The sequence below is a fragment of the Hemitrygon akajei genome, chromosome 9, assembly GCF_048418815.1.
Source record: "Hemitrygon akajei chromosome 9, sHemAka1.3, whole genome shotgun sequence".
Classification (NCBI taxonomy): domain Eukaryota; kingdom Metazoa; phylum Chordata; class Chondrichthyes; order Myliobatiformes; family Dasyatidae; genus Hemitrygon; species Hemitrygon akajei.
In genome coordinates, this window is record NC_133132.1 from 40,088,887 (window position 1) to 40,108,159 (window position 19,273).

Consider the following 19,273-nt stretch of genomic DNA (forward strand, 5'->3'; position numbering starts at 1 on the left):
TGGGGTTCAGAGGACCGCTCCCCCACATCACCTCTCCGTTACCCATTACAACCACTCCCTACATCTCCCCTCTATTACCCAAATACCACACCACAGATTGTCTCTGCGAGTCTTTATTTAACAATGCCTCAGCCCTCTTCAATACAACCCCCCCACCCCCACGTGGTCACACCCCTGAAGTGGACACACACACACACACACACACACACACACACACACACACACACACACACACACACACACACACACACACACACACACACACACACACACACACACACACACACACACACCAGGGTGTACTGATAGACATACACACAGACGTACAGATATACACGCACACACACACATGCATGGGCACAGACATGCATAGGAACACGCATGCGTGCACACGATACAAATACACAGATGTACACACACACAATTTCAGGTGGAACTGCCGGTCTGCGCTGCTCCCCACCCACTGTTGGTCACAGGTGGGTCTGCTGGTCTCTGCTACCCGTGGACCTGGACTCTGTGTTCTCAAGGATGAGTGGAGGTGGGCTGTCTGGAGGTAGGGCAGGTCTCTCACCCCCAAGGTCACCTTCCCCACTGGGTCCGCGCCCTCCGTCTGCCAGCAACACTGCAGGGACGAGAGGGAGAGGTCAGCAGAGAGTTCATGACCCCAGTAGTCTACCTTTTCCCCCAGTGACAATCTCTCGCAAATATCACCCCCTCTCCCACCAATACGTCTTCCCCTATCCCATCCTAGATTTACCAAGGCATCCTCCATCCCTCCCCAGTTGACCGAGAAATGGACTCTGTCAGAGGACAACCCCATCCTGTTGAGAGATGCCACCGGGTAGAATTGGAGGGAATGGGGAAGAGGGAGGGAGGGAAGGTAGGAAGAGAAGTAGTGGGAGGAAGTTGGGAGATACGAATGGGGAGGGAGGGAGGGAAGGTATCCCACCTGCACTCACCTATGCGGGCTTGCAGTAACTGCTGCCGCTGTCTCCTGGCTGCCTCCCCCAGACCGGACACCATCCTCTCGATGCAGCTGTCCAGCACCACTGAGGGCGTCTGCCACTCGATGGGCTGCCGGCAAATGGGGCATTCAGCCCGACGACGCCCCCACTCCCTGATACACAACCGGCAGAAGGAGTGCGAGCACCCTAGGGTCACTGCCTGGTGGGAAGGAGGAAGTAGGTCAATAGACGTGTCTGGGGATGAATGGGGGCAGGGTAGGCATGTATCCTGGGCGAGAGAGCATCAGGTAGATGTTCTAGTGGTGAGGGGGGTGAGTCAGGTCTGGGGGTCGGTGATGACCGGGGGGGTGGGCAGGGAGTTAGGGTTGGGGGTCAGGTAGATGCTCTGTGGGAGAGGGGAGAGTCAGGGGTCGGTGATGTTTTCAGGGAGGAAGGATCCATAACACATGGGACAGAAGGATTAGTGGGAGGAATGTTGCGGGTGTGGGGTGGGATTATGTCAGTGGGGTGGTGTGTCGTTTGGGGGGGGGTCTCACCTGGATGAAGTACTCAGAACAGATGATACACTGCAGTTCATTCTCCAGCACCTCACTGATCCGTGTCTCCGCAACGTCGACCCCCACCCCGACCTGTGGGTAAGGTTACAGGTCAGACACCCCTGCAGCTACCCTCACCTCCATCGTCCACCCACCACCCTGACATCGTCACACGGACACCCTTCACAGACACCCCCAACTCTCACATCCATCATCCTCTCCACTGCGTAAGGTCACAGTGTCAGATGCACCACCCCCCACCCTGGCCTACAGAAAAGGTTATAGGTCAGATCCCCACAGACAACCCCACCGTTACCCCCCACTCCGACCTGTGGTAGGGTCACAGTGTCAGATCCCACTGCCAGGAAACACAGAAACGACCAACCCACCACCCCCACCTCCCCATTACACCCTGCATCCCTCATCCCTATCCTCAGTTCCCTTCATGCCTCAGCCCCTACTCTTGCACCCATCGATTCTCCATATCGTCACCCCCTCACTGGACAAGAGCTTCCGTCTTTAACAACGAGGGTTCCAATGTTTGGGAGGAGAGGGGGAATTCAGAGGGGAGGCATGTGAGGGGGAGGATGTGAGGAAAGGCATGGGGTGGGTGTGGGAGGGGTAAGAGACACAGGGAACCGATGAGGTTGATGGGGAGGGTGGGTTGTTTTACTCGGCAGATCACAATGAACACTTTACCTGTGGTTGTTGCTCATTCGTGAGACATCGCTGTTCCTGGTCTCCATCTGTTGGCTCCTGAGTTATCAGGCATCTTCGACCCTGTTCCTGGTCTCCGAGAGTTGGGTCCCGGTCCACTGGAAGTTTTTGATCACAGTGTCCCTGTGTCTGTTCCCAATCTGTCGAGAGTTCCTGATCCTGGTCTCCGTGTGTCTGCTCCCTGTCCGTTGGGAGTCCCTGTTCCTGGTGCCTGTGTGTTGACTCTGGATCTCGATCCTGGTCTCCATGACAGATGTTGGTGCAGGTAGAGGTCGGGGGCTGGCTGCTGGTGCCAGGTTGTGCCGTGTCCTCCCGACTCTGCGCACTCGCCGCCACTCTGTGCTGCACCGTGTTGGGCCGGTGTGTGTTCTCCCCGAGCCGCTGCAGTTTGCTGCTCCCCTCAGCTCTCTGCGGGACCCCAGTCGGAGAATCCTCGCAGCCCAGTTTCCGCTTGGCGCCGCTCCCCGTGCCCGGTGTACCTGGGCTCCGGCGCACCAGGCGGTACTCATACTCGGCTCTTTCCTGCTGCTCCACCGGTACCCCCAGCTGCACCACATCACCCTCGACCAATTCGCAGGGCCGCAGGGGCTCCAGCCGCACTCCATTCACCCACACGCCGTTCAAACTCTGCACCAGCAACACAGCATGTCACCAAGAGCAGCAAGGACCAGCAGACCCACAACAGCTGACAACGATGAGTGGGAGACTGGTCCCGAGCCCCTGTGACCCCGGGGAGGGGGCTGGATCCAAAGCTGAATTCCCATTCTGGTTCCCCTCTCATCTCTTCTCACCTGATTACTAGATTTTAAAGGCACAATGAGCGTAAGGGCAGTTTATCTGAATGCCCGTAGTATTCGTAACAAGGCCAGTGAACTTGTGGCACAAATCAGTATAAATGGGTTTGATTTAGTGGCCATTACAGAAGTGTGGTTGCAGGCTGGACAGGATTGGGAATTAAATATCCAAGGATATCAGGTAATACAGAAGGATAAGCAGGAAGGTAAGGGAGGTAGATTAGCTCTCTTAATTAAGGATCAGATCAGGGTGATAGTGAGAGACGACATAGGATCTGAGGAGTAGAATGTTGAATCCATCTGGGTAGAAATTTGGAATAGTAAAAGGAAAAAAAAAATCACTGGTGGGAGTTGTCTATCAGCCACCAAATAACAACATTACAGTGGCACAGGCAATAAACTGAGGAAATATTTGAGGTATGTAAGAATGGAACAACAGTTATCGTGGGGGGGGGGGCTTTAACTTGCACATTGATTAGGTGAATCTTGACTTCATAGAATGCAAATGGCATGTAACTGAACCTACAAGAGAACATGCTGGTCCTGTGCAATGAGACAGGTAAAATTAGCTATCTTGTAATTGGAGATCCTCTTGGAAAGAGTGATCACAGTTTCTTATATAAATGGAGGGTGCAATAGTTTGATCGGAAATGAGTGTTTTATGCCTAAACATGGGAAACTACAATGAGATGAGGAAGGAATTGGATAGGGTAGACGGGGAACACAGGCTATTGGGTGGAATGGTTGGGGAACAGTGGAAGACTTTCAAAGCGATTTTTCACAGTGCTCAACGAAAGTATATTCCAGTTAAAAGCAAGGACTAAGGGTGGGGAGAGCCAGCCATGGATAACCAAGGAAATAAAGGACGACATCAAACTAAAAGCTAGTGTGTACAAAGTCTCGAAGAGTAATGGGAAACTGGAAGATTGGGGAAACTTTAAAAAGCAGCAAAGTGAGCAATAAAGAAAGGGAATATAAAATATAAAAATGGATAGTAAAAGTTATTTTTAACTATATAAAGCAGAAAAGGGTAGCCAAAGTGATTGTAAATCCTTTGAAGGACGAGAAGGGGGAATTGATAGAGGGTAATGAGGCTTTGAATGACTGTTTAGTGTTGGTCTTCACGGTGGAGGACGCATCTAACACACCAAAGAGAGCTGACATGGATGTGATGGGGAGGTGAGGACCTTGATACACTGAAGAGGTAATGCTGAGTAAACGTGGGCCTAAAGATAGACAAGTCCCCTGGTCCTGATGGAATGCATCCCAGGGTACTGAAAGAAATGGCAGGAGTTATAGTTAGGGGTTTGGTGATAAATTTATCAAAATTCTCTGGACTCTGGGCAGGTCCCAGTAGATTCAAAGAAGGTGAATGTCACACCACTGTTCAAAAAAGGATATGGGCAAAAGGCAGGTAACTATGGGCCAGTTAGTTTAACATCTGTAGTTGGAAAAATGCTTGAAGCAATCATTAAAGAAGAAATAGCAAGGCATCTGGAAAAAAAAATGGATCCATCAGGCAGACGCAGCATGGATTCAGCAAACGCAGGTTCAACTTGACAAACTTACTGGAGTTCTTTGAGAATATAACGAGTGCGTGGATAGAGGGGAACAGATGGATGTTACTAACTTGGATTTTCAGAAGGCGTTCGATAAGGTATCACGTAAAAGATTTATCCATGAGATAAGGATGCATGGAGTTGGGGCAGATGTATTAGCATGGATAGAGGAGTGGTTAACCAACAGAAAGCAGAGAGTTGGACTATATGGACGCTTCTCTGGTTGGTATTCAGAGGTCGGTGCTGGGCCCGCAACTGTTCACGATATACATTTACGATCTGGAAGAGGGGACTGAGTGTAGTGTTTTAAACCATCTGAGGTTAGTATAGGATGTAGGGGAGAACAAAGATATTAAGTGAGCAAAAAGGGGCCATTAGATGACCTTAGCAAGCACGACTCAGAATAATCCTAAAACTTTCAAGAAGTACATTTGGTACAAGAGGGTAAACCAGGAAAGGAACATTAGGGAGCGTGATCTGATTTACCACCCTCAGACTAAAGTAATTTCTCCACATCTCTGTTCTAAATGGACGTCCTTCAATCCTGAAGTTGTGCTCTCTTGTCCTGGACTCCCCTACCATGGGAAATATGGGAGTAGTTGATAAGACTGTGGGATAGATGGGTTAGGATAGAATTTGTGTAAATAGGTTTTGGACGAACAGTGTGAACCCAGTCAGCTATCTTTCACCACCTCTGAAATAACACAGATAGGCTATTGTAATGTGAGGTCAGGAGGCAATTCCAAAATTCAGGGCCTCAGGTGGGAACAAAGAAGGGGGCAGGTGGAATTGCTGAACTGGAGGTTAATATGTACTCGATGGGCTGAAGGGCCTTGCGCTCACTGAGTCCTGAGGCTCATTTCTGGTAGCACAGTGGTACAGCAGTGAATCGCAGCCCTCAGCAACGGCTCTCAGCTCCAGCAGCCCGGGTTTAGTTGGGTGCTGTCTGCACATGTATTTATGTTTTATTTAGAGGCACAGCATAGAACAGGCCCTTCTGGTCCAACGGGCTGCGGCACCAGCAACCCAACCAATTTAACACTAGCCTAATCACAGCCAACTTACATTGACCAATTAACCTAATAACCGGTCCATCTTTTGACTGTGGGAGGAAACTGAGGAACCTGGAGAAAATCCACGTGCTCATGGGGAGAATGTACAAACTCTTCACAGAGGATGCCAGAATTGAACTCCAAACTCCTGACGCCCGAAGCTGTAATAGCACTGCGCTAACCACTGCACTACTGTGTTCCTGGCTGTGACTACACAAGTTTCCCCTGGGTGGCCTGGTGAGGGTCGCACTGAGAGTCTGGGAATGTGAAGGGGGACTGAAACAGGAGGAGGGTGGGGGATAGTGTGAGTGGGCGCCCTGCTGTCAGAAGGCCTGATCACATGATCTGAGACTCCAATACCTGTGGCCAGAGGAAGACGCAGTCCTGCTATGCAGCTGGGTACAGCAGCTACCTACCTGGTTGTCCGTGACGGTGCACACTCCCTCCGAGCTCAGGAAGAAGGAACAATGGTTGCGGGAGATCATCAGAGGACATGTCTTGGCCAAGAGGCGGTGGGTCACGCCCAACCCTCGCCCGACCGTCACCTTCAACAACAGAGCACAATAGGCAGCGCATTGGTACACCAATAGCAGATACAACTCACAGCATTAGCCCTCAAACACACAGTAAGCACAGAGCAAATAACATCCTCAGAGAGTGACCAGTGGGGAAGTTGCACTACCAATCAGAGACAACATCACAGCTGCACTCATATGACATAATGGAGGGCTCGTCCACTGAATCTACATGGCTAGAACTCAAAAGTAGGAAGGATGCAATCAGTCTGATGCGATTGTCCTACAGACCCCCTCAGCAGGCATGGGACACTGAAAAACATTTATGCAGCCAGATTAAGGAAAGTGTATAAACAATAGGGTTGTTGTCATGGGGGACTTCAACTTCTCTAATATAAACTTCTGAGTGCAGGAGGTTCAGATGGGGCAGAATTGGTAATATGCATCCAGGAGGGTATGCATCTACCCATCTATTGGATCTGGGTAATGAGCCTGGTTAAGCGATCAACCCTTCAGTGGATGAGCAGTAAGGCAACCGTGACCACAACTCCTTAGGTTTTAAGACAGCAATAGATAAGGAGAAGAAGTATGGAGCTAGCAGGAGAGTATTAAATTCGAGCAGGGCAAATTACAATTATTAGGTATCAATACATTGACAGACTCCGATGTTATATAGTGACAGAACTGTCCCCACTGGTACAATATCCGGATGTTCAACGTTGACAGACCCGTCCACAGGAGTACTGTACCCCGGTGTTAAACAGTGTCAGACCCGTCCACAGGAGTACTGTACCCTGGTGTTACACAGTGACAGACCCCTCCACAGGAGTACTGTACCCTGGTGTTACACAGTGACAGACCCGTCCACAGGAGTACTGTACCCTAGTGTTAAACAGTGACAGACCCGTCCACAGGAGTACTGTACCCCGGTGTTAAACAGTGACAGACCCGTCCACAGGAGTACTGTACCCTGGTGTTAAACAGTGACAGACCCCTCCACAGGAGTACTGTACCCTGGTGTTACACAGTGACAGACCCGTCCACAGGAGTACTGTACCCTGGTGTTACACAGTGACAGACCCCTCCACAGGAGTACTGTACCCTGGTGTTACACAGTGACAGACCCGTCCACAGGAGTACTGTACCCTAGTGTTAAACAGTGACAGACCCGTCCACAGGAGTACTGTACCCCGGTGTTAAACAGTGACAGACCCGTCCACAGGAGTACTGTACCCCGGTGTTAAACAGTGACAGACCCGTCCACAGGAGTACTGTACCCCGGTGTTAAACAGTGACAGACCCGTCCACAGGAGTACTGTACCCCGGTGTTAAACAGTGACAGCCGTCCACAGGAGTACTGTATCCTGGTGTTAAACAGTGACACCCTTCCACAGGAGTACTGTACCTCGGTATTATACAGTGACAGACCCGTCCACAGGAGTACTGTACCCCGGTGTTATACAGTGACAGACCCATCCACAGGAGTACTGTACCCTGGTGTTACACAGTGACAGACCCCTCCACAGGAGTACTGTACCCCGGTGTTAAACAGTGACAGACCCGTCCACAGGAATACTGTACCCTGGTGTTAAACAGTGACACCCATCCACAGGAGTACTGTACCTCGGTATTATACAGTGACAGATCCGTCCACAGGAGTACTGTACCCCGGTATTATACAGTGACAGACCCGTCCACAGGAGTACTGTACCCTGGTGTTAAACAGTGACACCCGTCCACAGGAGTACTGTACCCCAGTGTTAAACAGTGACACCCGTCCACAGGAGTACTGTATCCTGGTGTTACACAGTGACAGACCTGTCCACAGGAGTACTGTACCCTGGTATTATACAGTGACAGACCCGTCCACAGGAGTACTGTACCCTGGTATTATACAGTGACAGACCCGTCCACAGGAGTACTGTACCCTGGTGTTAAACAGTGACACCCGTCCACAGGAGTACTGTACCCCAGTGTTAAACAGTGACACCCGTCCACAGGAGTACTGTACCCCAGTGTTAAACAGTGACACCCGTCCACAGGAGTACTGTATCCTGGTGTTACACAGTGACAGACCTGTCCACAGGAGTACTGTACCCTGGTATTATACAGTGACAGACCCGTCCACAGGAGTACTGTACCCTGGTATTATACAGTGACAGACCGGCCCACAGCAGTACTGTATCCTGGTGTTAAAACAGTGACACCCATCTACAGGAGTACTGTACCCTGTTGTTATACAGTGACAGACCTGTTCACAGGAATACTGTACCCTGTTGTTATACAGTGTCAGATCGGTCCACAGGAGTACTGTACCCTAGTATTATACAGTGACAGACCTATCCACAGGAATACTGTACCCTGTTGTTATACAGTGTCAGATCGGTCCACAGGAGTACTGTAACCGGTGTTCTTCAGTGACCATAACACTAAGATATAGGAGCAGAATTAGGTCATTTGGCCCATCAAGTCTGCTCTGCCATTCAATCATGGGCTGATCCAATTCTTCCAGTCATCCCCACTCCCCTGCCTTCTCCCCATACCCTCTGTTGCCCCGGCTAATCAAGAACCTATCTATCTCTGTCTTAAATGCACCCGATGACTTGGCCTCTACAGCTGCTTGTGGCAACAAATTCCACAGATTTACCACCCTCTGACTAAAGTAATTACTCCGCATCTGTTTTAAATGTACAAACCCCATTTCCAGAAAAGTTGGGATATTTTCCAAAATGCAATAAAAACAAAAACCTGTGATATGTTAATTCACGTGAACCTTTATTTAACTGACAAAAGTACAAAGAAAAGATTTTCAATAGTTTTACTGACCAACTTAATTGTATTTTGTAAATATACACAAGTTTAGAATTTGATGGCTGCAACACACTCAACAAAAGTTGGGTCAGAGGCATGTTTACCATTGTGTTACATCACCTTTCCTTTTAATAATACTTTTTAATATTTTGGAACTGACGATACTAATTGTAGTAGATTTGCAACTGGAAATTTTGTCCATTCTTGCTTGATATAAGACTTCAGCTGCTCAGCAGTCCGTGGTCTCCGTTGTCTGATTCTCCTCTTCATGATGCGCCATACATTTTCAATAGGAGATAGAGCTGGACTGGCTGCAGGCCAGTCAAGCACACGCACTCTGTGTCTACAAAGCCACGCTGTTGTAGCCCATGCAGAATGTGGTCTGGCATTGTCCTGCTGAAATAAGCATGGACGTCCCGGGAAGAGACGTCGCCTTGATGGCAACATACGTCTCTCTAAAATCCTAATATACGCCTCAGAGTCAATGGTACCTTCACATACATGCAACTCACCCATGCCGTGGGAACTGATGCTGGCTTTTGCACCTTTCGCTGATAACAATCAGGATGGTCGTTTTCATCTTTGGCACGGAACTCGACGCCCATTTTTTCTGAAAACTAGCTGAAATGTGGACTCATCTGACCACAGCACACGGTTCCACAATCTTTTGGTCCATCTGAAATGAGCTCGGGCCCAGAGAACTCGCTGGCGTTTCTGCATAGAGTTGATGTATGGCTTCCACCTTGCGTAATACAGTTTCAAGTTGCATTTCTGGATGCAGCGACAGACTGTTAAGTGACAATGGTTTTCTGAAGTACTCCCGAGCCCAGGTGGCTATAATTGTCACAGTAGCATGATGGTTTCTTAGGCAGTGCCGCCTGAGGGCTCGAAGATCACGCGCATTCAACAGTGGTTTCCGACCTTGCCCTTTACGCACTGAGATGTCTCTGAATTCTCTGAATCTTTTCACAACATTATGTACTGTAGATGTTGAAAGACCTAAATTCTCTGCAATCTTGTGTTGGAAAATGTTCCTTTTGAACTGACTAACAATTCTCTCATGAATTTTGGCACAAAGGGGTGAGCCACGACCCATCCTTGCTTGCAAAGACTGAGCCTTTGATGGACGCTACTTTTATACCCAGTCATGATACCTCACCTGCTACTAATTAGCCTGCTTAATGTGGAGTCTTCCAAACCGGTGTTACTTGAATATTCTGTGCACTTTTCAATCTTATTTTAACTCTGTCCCAACTTTTGTTGAGTGTGTTGCAGCCATCAAATTCTAAATTTGTGTATATTTACAAAATACAATTAAGTTGGCCAGTAAAACTATTGAAAATCTTTCCTTTGTACTTTTGTCAGTTAAATAAAGGTTCACGTGAATTAACATATCACAGATTTTTGTTTTTATTGCATTTTGGAAAATATCCCAACTTTTCTGGAAATGGGGATTGTATGTCCTTCAATCCTGAAGTCATGCCCTCTTGTCCTAGAATCCCCTACCATGGGAAATAACTTTGCCACATCTAATCTGTTCAAGCCTTTTAACATTCGGAATGTTTCAATGAGATCCCCCCTCATTCTCCTAAAGTCCAGGGAATATAGCCCAAGAGCTGCCAGACGTTCCTCATATGGTAACCCTTTCATTCCTGGTATCATTCTCGTGAATCTTCTCTGAACCCTTTCCAATGTCAGTATATCCCTTCTGAAATAAGAGCCCAAAACTGCACACAATACTACAAGAGTGGTCTCACGACTGCCTCATAGAGCCTCAACATCACATCCCTGCTCTTATATTCTATACCTCTAGAAATGAATGCCAATATTGCATTCACCTTCTTCACCATCGACTCAACCTGGAGGTTAACCTTTAGGGTATCCTGCACAAGGACTCCCAAGTCGCTTTGCATCTCTGCATTTTGAATTCTCTCCCCGTCTAAATTATAGTCTGCCCGTCTATTTCTTCCACCAAAGTGCATGACCATACACTTTCCAACGTTGTATTTCATTTGCCACTTCTTTGCCCGTTCCCCTAAACTATCTAAGTCTCTCTGCAGGCTCTCTGTTTCCTCAACACTACCTGCTCTTCCACCTGTCTTTGTATCATCAGCAGATTTAACCACAAATCCATTAATCCCATAGTCCAAGTCATTGACATACATCGTAAAAAGCAGCGGTCCTAACACTGACCCCTGTGGAACTCCAATGGTAACCAGCAGCCAGTCAGAATAGGATCCCTTTATTCCCACTCTCTGTTTTCTGCTGATCAGCCAATGTTCCACCCATGCTAATAAATTCCCTGTAATTCCATGAGCTCTTATCTTGCTAAGCATCCTGAAAATCCAAGTCACCACATCCTCTGCATCTCCTTTGTCTACTCTGCTTGCAATTTCTGCAAAAAATTAGTCAGGCAGGATTTTCCTTTCAGCAAACCATGCTGGCTTTGGCCTGCGTTAACCCATCCACATGAGTACTGTACTTTGGTATTATACAGTGACAGACCCATCCACAGGATACTGTACCCCAGTGTTGTACAGTGACAGACCCATCCTCTCCTTATACCACATGCCCTCTGATCCAGGCAGCATCTTAATAAACCTCTTTTGCACCCTGTCCAAAGCCTCAGCGTGCATCCTATAATGAGTGAGCAGAACTGTGTGTAGCATTCCAGATGCAGCCGAACTAGAGTTTGATAAAACTGCAACACAACTTCCAGATAACTGAACTCAATGCCTTGATTAATAAAGGCAAGAATACCAAATCCCTATTTAACCACCCTATCAACCTGAGTAGCCACTTCCAGGAAGCTGTGAACTTGGACCCTAAGATCCCGCTCTGCTTCTCAACACAGTGTACCATCTTTTCAGATTTGACCTGCCGAGGAGAAACACTTCATATTTGGCCAGGTTAAACTCCATCTGTCATTTCTCTGCCCACATCTCATCCAAATCCTGATGTATATTTTGCCAGTCACCTATACCAGAACATCAATCTTCAAATCATCTGCAAACTTACAAACTCACCCATCTACATTTTCTTCCAGGTCATTTATGTACATCACAAACAGCATAGGTCCCAGTACAGATCCCTGTGGAACTCCACTAATCACAGACCTCAGCTGCAATAAGTCTCTTTAACCATTACACTCTGTCTTCTGAGGGCAAGCCAGTTTGAAATCCAAGTGCCCAGCTCACCATGGATCCCACACATCTTAATCTGCTGGATGAACCTCCCATGAGAGACCTTGTGAAACACCTTGCAAAAATCCACACAGACAACATCCACAGCACATTCTTCATCAATCAAATCGTCAAAAAACTCAACCAAGTTAGTAAGAAATGACTGTCAAACACCAGGGTACGTTACCAGTAGGAACAAGCCTGTCACTGTCTAACTCTGGGGTACAGAACCAGTGGGGACTGGTCTGTCATTGTATAACGGCAGGGTACAGAACTAGTGGGGACTGTTCAATTACCGTATAACATCAGGGTACATTACCAGTAGGAATGAGTCAGTCACTGTATAACACTGGGGTACAGAACTGGTAGGGAAAGATCTGTCACTACATAATACTGGGGTACAGTACCAGTGGGGGCTGCTTTGTCATTGTATAACACCTGGGTACAGTGGTGGTGGGGATAGAGCTATCACTGTATGCACTGAGGTATAGTACCGGTGGGGTCGGGTCTGTCACTGTATAACACCAGGGTACAGTACCAGTAGGGACAGGTCTGTCACTGTTTAATACGAGGGTACATCACACGTGAGGATGGGTCTGCCACAGTGTAATACCACGGTACATTAGTAGTGGGGACAGGTTTGTCACTGTATAGCATCTGTGGGGACAGATCTCTCACTGTGTAACACCAGGATACAGTACCAATGGGAAATGGTCTGTCACTGTATAACACTGGGGTACAGTACCAGTGGGGATGGGTCTGTCACTGTATAACACCAGAGTGCAGTACCAATGCAAACAAGTCTGTCATATATAATACCAGACTACAGTACCAGTAGGGGATGTGTCTTTCACTGTATAACACCAGGGTACAGTACTGGTGGAAATGTGTCTGTCACTGTATAGCACTGGGATATGGGTCTGTCACTGTATAACACCAGGGTACCGTACCAGTGGGGACTGGTCTGTCACTGTATAACACCAGGGTACCGTGCCAGTGCGGACTGGTCTGTCATTGTATAACACCAGTGTATAATACCAGTGGGAGTGGATCTGTCACTATATAACACCGGGGCACAGATCTGTTGGGGACAGGGCTATCACTGTACTATAGCGGGTTCCAGTACCAGTGGGAATGGGTCTGATCCAGTATAATACAGGGGGATGGTATCGATCGGAACTAGTCTGTCACTGTTAAACACGGGTACAGTACCGGTGGGGATGTCTCTGTCACTGTATAACACCGTGATATGGGTCTGTCACTGTATTACACTGGGGTACAGTTCCATTGGGGACAGGTCTGTCATTGTATAGTACCAGTGGGGTTGTGTCTGTCACTGTATAACACCTGCATGTGGGTCTGTCTCTGCATTACATTGGGGTACAGTACCAGTGGTGACAGGCTGTCTCGGTGTTTTAACAGGGTACGGTGTTGACGGATCTGTCATTGTATAAACCGGCATATAGTACTGATGTGGACGGATCTGTCTCTGTATCACACTGGGGTACAGTACCAGTGGGGATAGGTCTATCACTGTATCACACTGGGGTACAGTACCAGTGGGGATGGGTCTGTCACTGTATCACACTGGGGTACCGTACTGGTGGGGACAGATCTGTCACTGTATAATACCAGGTACAGTACTGGTTGGGATATGTCTGTATTGTATAACACAGGGGTACAGTACCAGTGGAGACAGGCCTGTCACTGTATAAACCGGCGTATAGTACCGGTGGGGATGGGTCTATCACTGTACCACACTGGGGTACAGTACTGGTGGGGATGGGTTAAACAGAGAGGTACAGTACCAGAGGGTATGTGTCTGTTACTGTATAAATCCGGGGTACAGCACCAGAGGGGATGTCTGTCACTGTATAACAACAGTGTATGGTACCAGTGAGAATGTGTCTGTCACTGTACAACACCGGGCACGGTACCGGTGGAGAAGGGTCTGTCACTGTACAATACTGGAGCTCAGTTCTGATGGATTGCATCTGTCATGCATACCACCAGGGTACAGTAACAGTGGGGAAAGGCCTGTCACTGTGTAACACTGGGGTACAGTAACAGTGGGAATGGATCTGTCACTATACAACATCGGGGCACAGTGGGGAAGGGACTGTCGCTGTCCAGTACTGTTCCTGTATAATACTGGGGTCTGGTCTGTCACTGTTAAACAAAGGGGTACCGTACCGGTGGGGATGTGTCTGTCTCTGTTTCACACCGGGGTATGGTACCAGTGGGGACGGGTCTGCCACTGTTAAATAAAGGGGTATGGTACCGTTGGGGATAGGTCTGTTCATGTATAATACTGGAATATGGTCTCGGTGGGGACAGGTCTATAACTGTTAAATAAAGATGTATGGTACCAGCAGGGATGGATCTGTCACTGTATAACACCGGGGTACAGTACCGGTCAGGACTGGTCTGTCACTGTATAACACCGGGGTACAGTACCGGTCAGGACTGGTCTGTCACTGTATAACACCGGGGTACAGTACCGGTCAGGAATGGTCTGTCACTGTATAACACCGGGGTACAGTACCGGTCAGGACTGGTCTGTCACTGTATAACACCGGGGTACAGTACCGGTCAGGACTGGTCTGTCACTGTATAACACCGGGGAACAGTACCGGTCAGGACTGGTCTGTCACTGTATAACACCGGGGAACAGTACCGGTCAGGACTGGTCTGTCACTGTATAACACCGGGGAACAGTACCGGTCAGGACTGGTCTGTCACTGTATAACACCGGGGTACAGTACCGGTCAGGACTGGTCTGTCACTGTATAACACCGGGGTACAGTACCGGTCAGGACTGGTCTGTCACTGTATAACACCGGGGTACAGTACCGGTCAGGACTGGTCTGTCACTGTATAACACCGGGGAACAGTACCGGTCAGGACTGGTCTGTCACTGTATAACACCGGGGTACAGTACCGGTCAGGACTGGTCTGTCACTGTATAACACCGGGGAACAGTACCGGTCAGGACTGGTCTGTCACTGTATAACACCGGGGAACAGTACCGGTCAGGACTGGTCTGTCACTGTATAACACCGGGGTACAGTACCGGTCAGGACTGGTCTGTCACTGTATAACACCGGGGAACAGTACCGGTCAGGACTGGTCTGTCACTGTATAACACCGGGGTACAGTACCGGTCAGGACTGGTCTGTCACTGTATAACACCGGGGAACAGTACCGGTCAGGACTGGTCTGTCACTGTATAACACCGGGGAACAGTACCGGTGGAGAATGGGCTGACTGTGTACCACTGTATGGAATCTATACCAGTACAGTCCACCACCGGACAACTCGGGTCCCTCCCTCTGTTACCTTTGTCCCCGGCTGCAGTTTCAGCCGCTGTCCCGCTTCCTCACCGCCCATTCTTTCCAAGTACCAGGCCAGGCTTTGCTCCGATTCCTCGGCAACCGCCGCCATCTTCTAGGTTGTCCAGTGACGCACAACCGTTTACCGACCTCATCGATGAATTCTCCAGAGCCACCTATCCGATCACAGATCGCATCGATAAGTCCTCCAGCGCCTCCCAGCCATTCACCGAACGCATCGATAAGTCCTCCTGTTGAGGTTAGGTGGGAGAGGGGGGTTACTGACCGTGATGAAGACTTCCTCATTGGGGCATGGAGCAACTGCTCCACCTATAAGTCCTCCAGTGAGGGAGACCCACTGCATTGATTCCACTTGCATGGGGATGTAATGGAAACTAAAAGCATCGATAAATGTGCTTGGGCAGTCAATAGATCACCGATGGTACATTGCCAGTGGAGCAGTGGTACATCACGCCTGGGCTGAAAGTGAAACCAGCTGAGGTTGAAGGGCCGAAACCCGGACCCTGACTGACATTAGAGGCTATAGCCGCTGGAATTTAGAGCTACGCACAACCTGTTGGAGGAATTCAGAGAGTCGGGCAGGATCTTTGTGCGGAAGGTGGAGGGTCACTCTCCGCAGATGTTGCCCAATTCACCGTCCTTTCAACAAGGTGTGTGTTGCTGAGTGTTATGAAACACCACGGGAGGCAATAGTTAGCACCACCGGAGTTTGGAGTTACTGCCTTCGATGTTAGATTCAAAATTAAGAGTAATATAATCGACAAAATACTGGAGGAACTCCGCTAGGGAAGAGTGTGTAGTCGACGTTTTGGGCCGAGACCCTTCATGAGGATTGGGGAAAAAAAAAAGATGCGCAGTCAGAGTAAGAAAGTGGTTGGAGGGGAGGAAGAACCACAAGGTTAAAATGGTGGGTCATTAGGATATCCCACTCTTTCTGGCAGACGGAGTGTACAGTGGCCACCCATTTCAATTCCACTTCCCATTCATATTCTGATATGTCAGTCCATGGCCTCCTCTACTGTCGTGATGAGGCCACACTCAGGTTGGAGGAGCAACACCTTGTACTCCATCTGGGTAGCCTCCAACCTGATGGCATGAACATTGCTTTCCTTGAACTTCTGGCAATGCCCCCCTCCCCACCACCTTCACCATTCCCATTTCCCTCTCACCTTATCTCCTCACCTGCCTATCACCTCCCTCGCCCTGGTGCTCTTCCCCCTTTACTTTATTTCATGGCCTTTTGCCTTCTCCTATCAGATTCCCCCTTCTCCAGCACTGCATCTATTTCACCAACTTCCCAGCTCTTTACTTCACCCCTCACCCCTCTCGGTTTCACCTATTGCCCTGTGGTTCTTCCTCCCCTCTCCCCACTTTTTTAACTCTGACTCATCTTTTTCTCCAGTCCTGATGAAAGGTCTCAGCCCGAAACAGCGAGTGTACTCTTTTCCATAGATGCTGCCTGGCCTGCTGAGTTCCTCCAGCATTTTGTGTGTGATGCTCGGATTTCCAGCATCTGCAGATATTCTCTTGTTTTTAATATCACTAACATATGTTGTTTTCCAACAGCAGGGTATTGCTATACATAATACAAATCTGTAAATTACAATAAGAAACACAATATATAAATGAGTCCCTAGTCAGAGGCTCTGCTCTGCCCCAGTGGAAGGGTCCATGGGACTCACCGCATATTGGCGTTGAGCTGCATCCCACGGGACCCTATCCGATTACAGCATCACCCATCACCTAAATCTGCACCCTGACACCTACCAACACTGCAATGGGGACAACTTTCCTGCCTCCCTCCCATCTCCCCTGCCCCCCTGGTTACCCAAAACAACAGACCCAGCTTCTCTGCTTTTACCCTGTGAATCAAACCTGGTCATTCATTCACCTACCCCAAGGACCCAGTCCCCATGGATGGATGGGACTGAGGAGTTGAGGGCAGGTGCTGTCCTTAAGAAGAAAGAAGAGCAAACCTGTAGATGCTGGAAATCCAAGCAACACACACACACACACACAATGCTGGAGGAACTCAGTGGGCTCGGCAGCATCTATAGAGAAAAGTACAGTCGACATTTTGTGCCAAGACCCTTCATCAGGGCCGCAGAAGAAAGATGAGGAGTCAGAGTAAGAGTGTGTGGGGAGGGGAGGGGGAAACACAAGGTGATAAGTGAAACCGGATGGAGGGGGGGGGGAGGGGTGAAGTAAAGAGATGAGGTTGACTGGTGAACGAGATACAGGGCTAGTTAAGGGGGAATCTTATAGGAGAGGACAGAAGGCCATGGAAGAAAGAAAAAAGGGTGAGGGGCATCAGAGGGGAGTGACGGGCAGGCAAGGAGATAAGGTGAGAGAGGGAAATCAGAATGGGAAATAGAGAAGGGGGAGGGGTGAATTCCAGCAAGTTCAAGAAATCGATGTTTATGCCCTCAGTTTGGAGGTTACCCAGATGGAATTTAAGGTGTTGCTCCTCCACCCTGAGGGTGGCCTCATCGTGACAGTAGAGGAGGCTACGGATGGTCATGTTGGAACGGGAATGGAAAGTGGAATTAAAATGAGTGGCCACAAGGAGATTCCACTTTCTCCGGCAGACACAGCGTAGGTGCTCAGCAAAGCGGTCTCCCAATCTATGTCGGGTCCCACCAATTTACAAGAGGCCAACTGGGAGCACCGGATACGATAGATTACCCAACTGACTCACAGGTGAAGTGTCCTCTCACCCGGAAGGGGCTTCCCTTCCTCCACCATCAACGCTGCCCACAACTGCATCTCTTCCGTTTCGCGCACATCTGCCCTCACCCCATCCTTCTGCCACCCCACTAGGGATAGGGTTCCTCTTGTCCTCACCTACCCCCACACCAGCCTCCGCATCCAGCACATAATTTTCTGTAACTTACGCAATCTCCAACGCCACCCCCGCCTCGAAGCGCACATTTCCCTTCACCCCCCCCCCCCACTTTCTGCTTTCCACCGGGATCGCTCCCTACACAACCCCCTTGTCCATTCACCCCCTTCCCTCTGATCTCCCTCGTTGTACTTATCCTTGATCAGCCCCTACACCTCCTTCTGCATAACCACTCAGAGCGCCAAACAGTCCTTCCAGGTGAGGCGACACTTCACCAGTGAGCCTGTTGGGGGGGGGGGGGGGGGGGGGGGGGGGGGGGGAGTGTCATCTGCTCTATTTGGTGCTCCCAATGTAGCCTCCTGTACATCAGTGAGACCTGACATAGAGTGGGAGGCCACTTCGCCAAGCACCTATGCTTTGTCCACCAGAAAAAGCCGGACTCCCAGTGGCTATCCACTTAATTCCACTTCCCATTCCAACATGTCCATTGCTGGCCTCCTCTACTGTCACGATGAGGCCGCGCTGGAGCAACACCATACATTCCAACTGGGTAGCCTCCAACCTGATGGTATGAACATTGATTTCTCAAACTTACAGTCATGCCCCCCCCCTTCTAATCCTCATTCCCATTTCCCTCTCTCATCATGCCTGCCCATCAGCTTCCTCTGGTGCTCCTCCCCTCTTTTTCTTTCTTCCATGGCCTTCTGTCCTCCCCTATTAGATTCCCCCTTCTCCAGCCTGGTATCGCTTTCGACAATCAACTTCCCAGCTCTTTACTTCATCCCTCCTCTCCCGGTTTCACCTCTCACCTTCCCCTCCCACTCCTCAGCCTTTTTTCTCTCCAGTCCTGCTGAAGGGTCTCGGCCCAAAATGTCGACTGTACTCTATTCCATTGACGCTGCCTGGCCTGCTGAATTCCTCCAGTATTTTGAATGCGCTGTTGCCCC

At 49.3% G+C, this 19,273-nt stretch overlaps 1 protein-coding gene across 6 annotated transcripts; it reads right to left on the reverse strand.

The window, feature by feature from the left end:
• Positions 1-89: 89 nt before the first annotated feature.
• Positions 90-19,268, reverse strand: rnf8 (ring finger protein 8, E3 ubiquitin protein ligase). 6 transcript variants are annotated; one of them, XM_073055792.1, is made up of 7 exons: positions 17,380-18,440; positions 15,614-15,714; positions 6,040-6,168; positions 2,201-2,845; positions 1,502-1,594; positions 960-1,164; positions 90-622 (listed from the first exon to the last, which is right to left on the reverse strand). In XM_073055792.1, exons 1-7 carry the CDS (start codon positions 17,558-17,560, stop codon positions 471-473), a joined length of 1,506 nt encoding a protein of 501 aa, XP_072911893.1. In that variant the 5' UTR covers positions 17,561-18,440; the 3' UTR covers positions 90-470. The 6 variants fall into 6 exon arrangements, with proteins under 6 accessions (XP_072911893.1, XP_072911894.1, XP_072911896.1 ...); XM_073055793.1 differs by having other exon boundaries at positions 91-622; positions 17,461-18,439; XM_073055795.1 differs by lacking the exon at positions 17,380-18,440 and adding an exon at positions 19,136-19,268 and having other exon boundaries at positions 95-622; positions 15,471-15,714.
• Positions 19,269-19,273: the final 5 nt, after the last annotated feature.

Excerpts from the sequence above, each read along its gene's own strand:
- rnf8 (XM_073055792.1), bottom strand. The coding sequence starts at position 17,560 with ATGTCGACTGTACTTTTCTCTATAGATGCTGCCGAGCCCACTGAGTTC. Across the intron at positions 15,715-17,379 it reads ATGGGGACTGGGTCCTTGGG|GAGGACTTATCGATGCGTTC; the intron begins GTAGGTGAATGA and ends TAACCTCAACAG. Across the intron at positions 1,595-2,200 it reads CGAATGAGCAACAACCACAG|GTCGGGGTGGGGGTCGACGT; the intron begins GTAAAGTGTTCA and ends CCTTACCCACAG.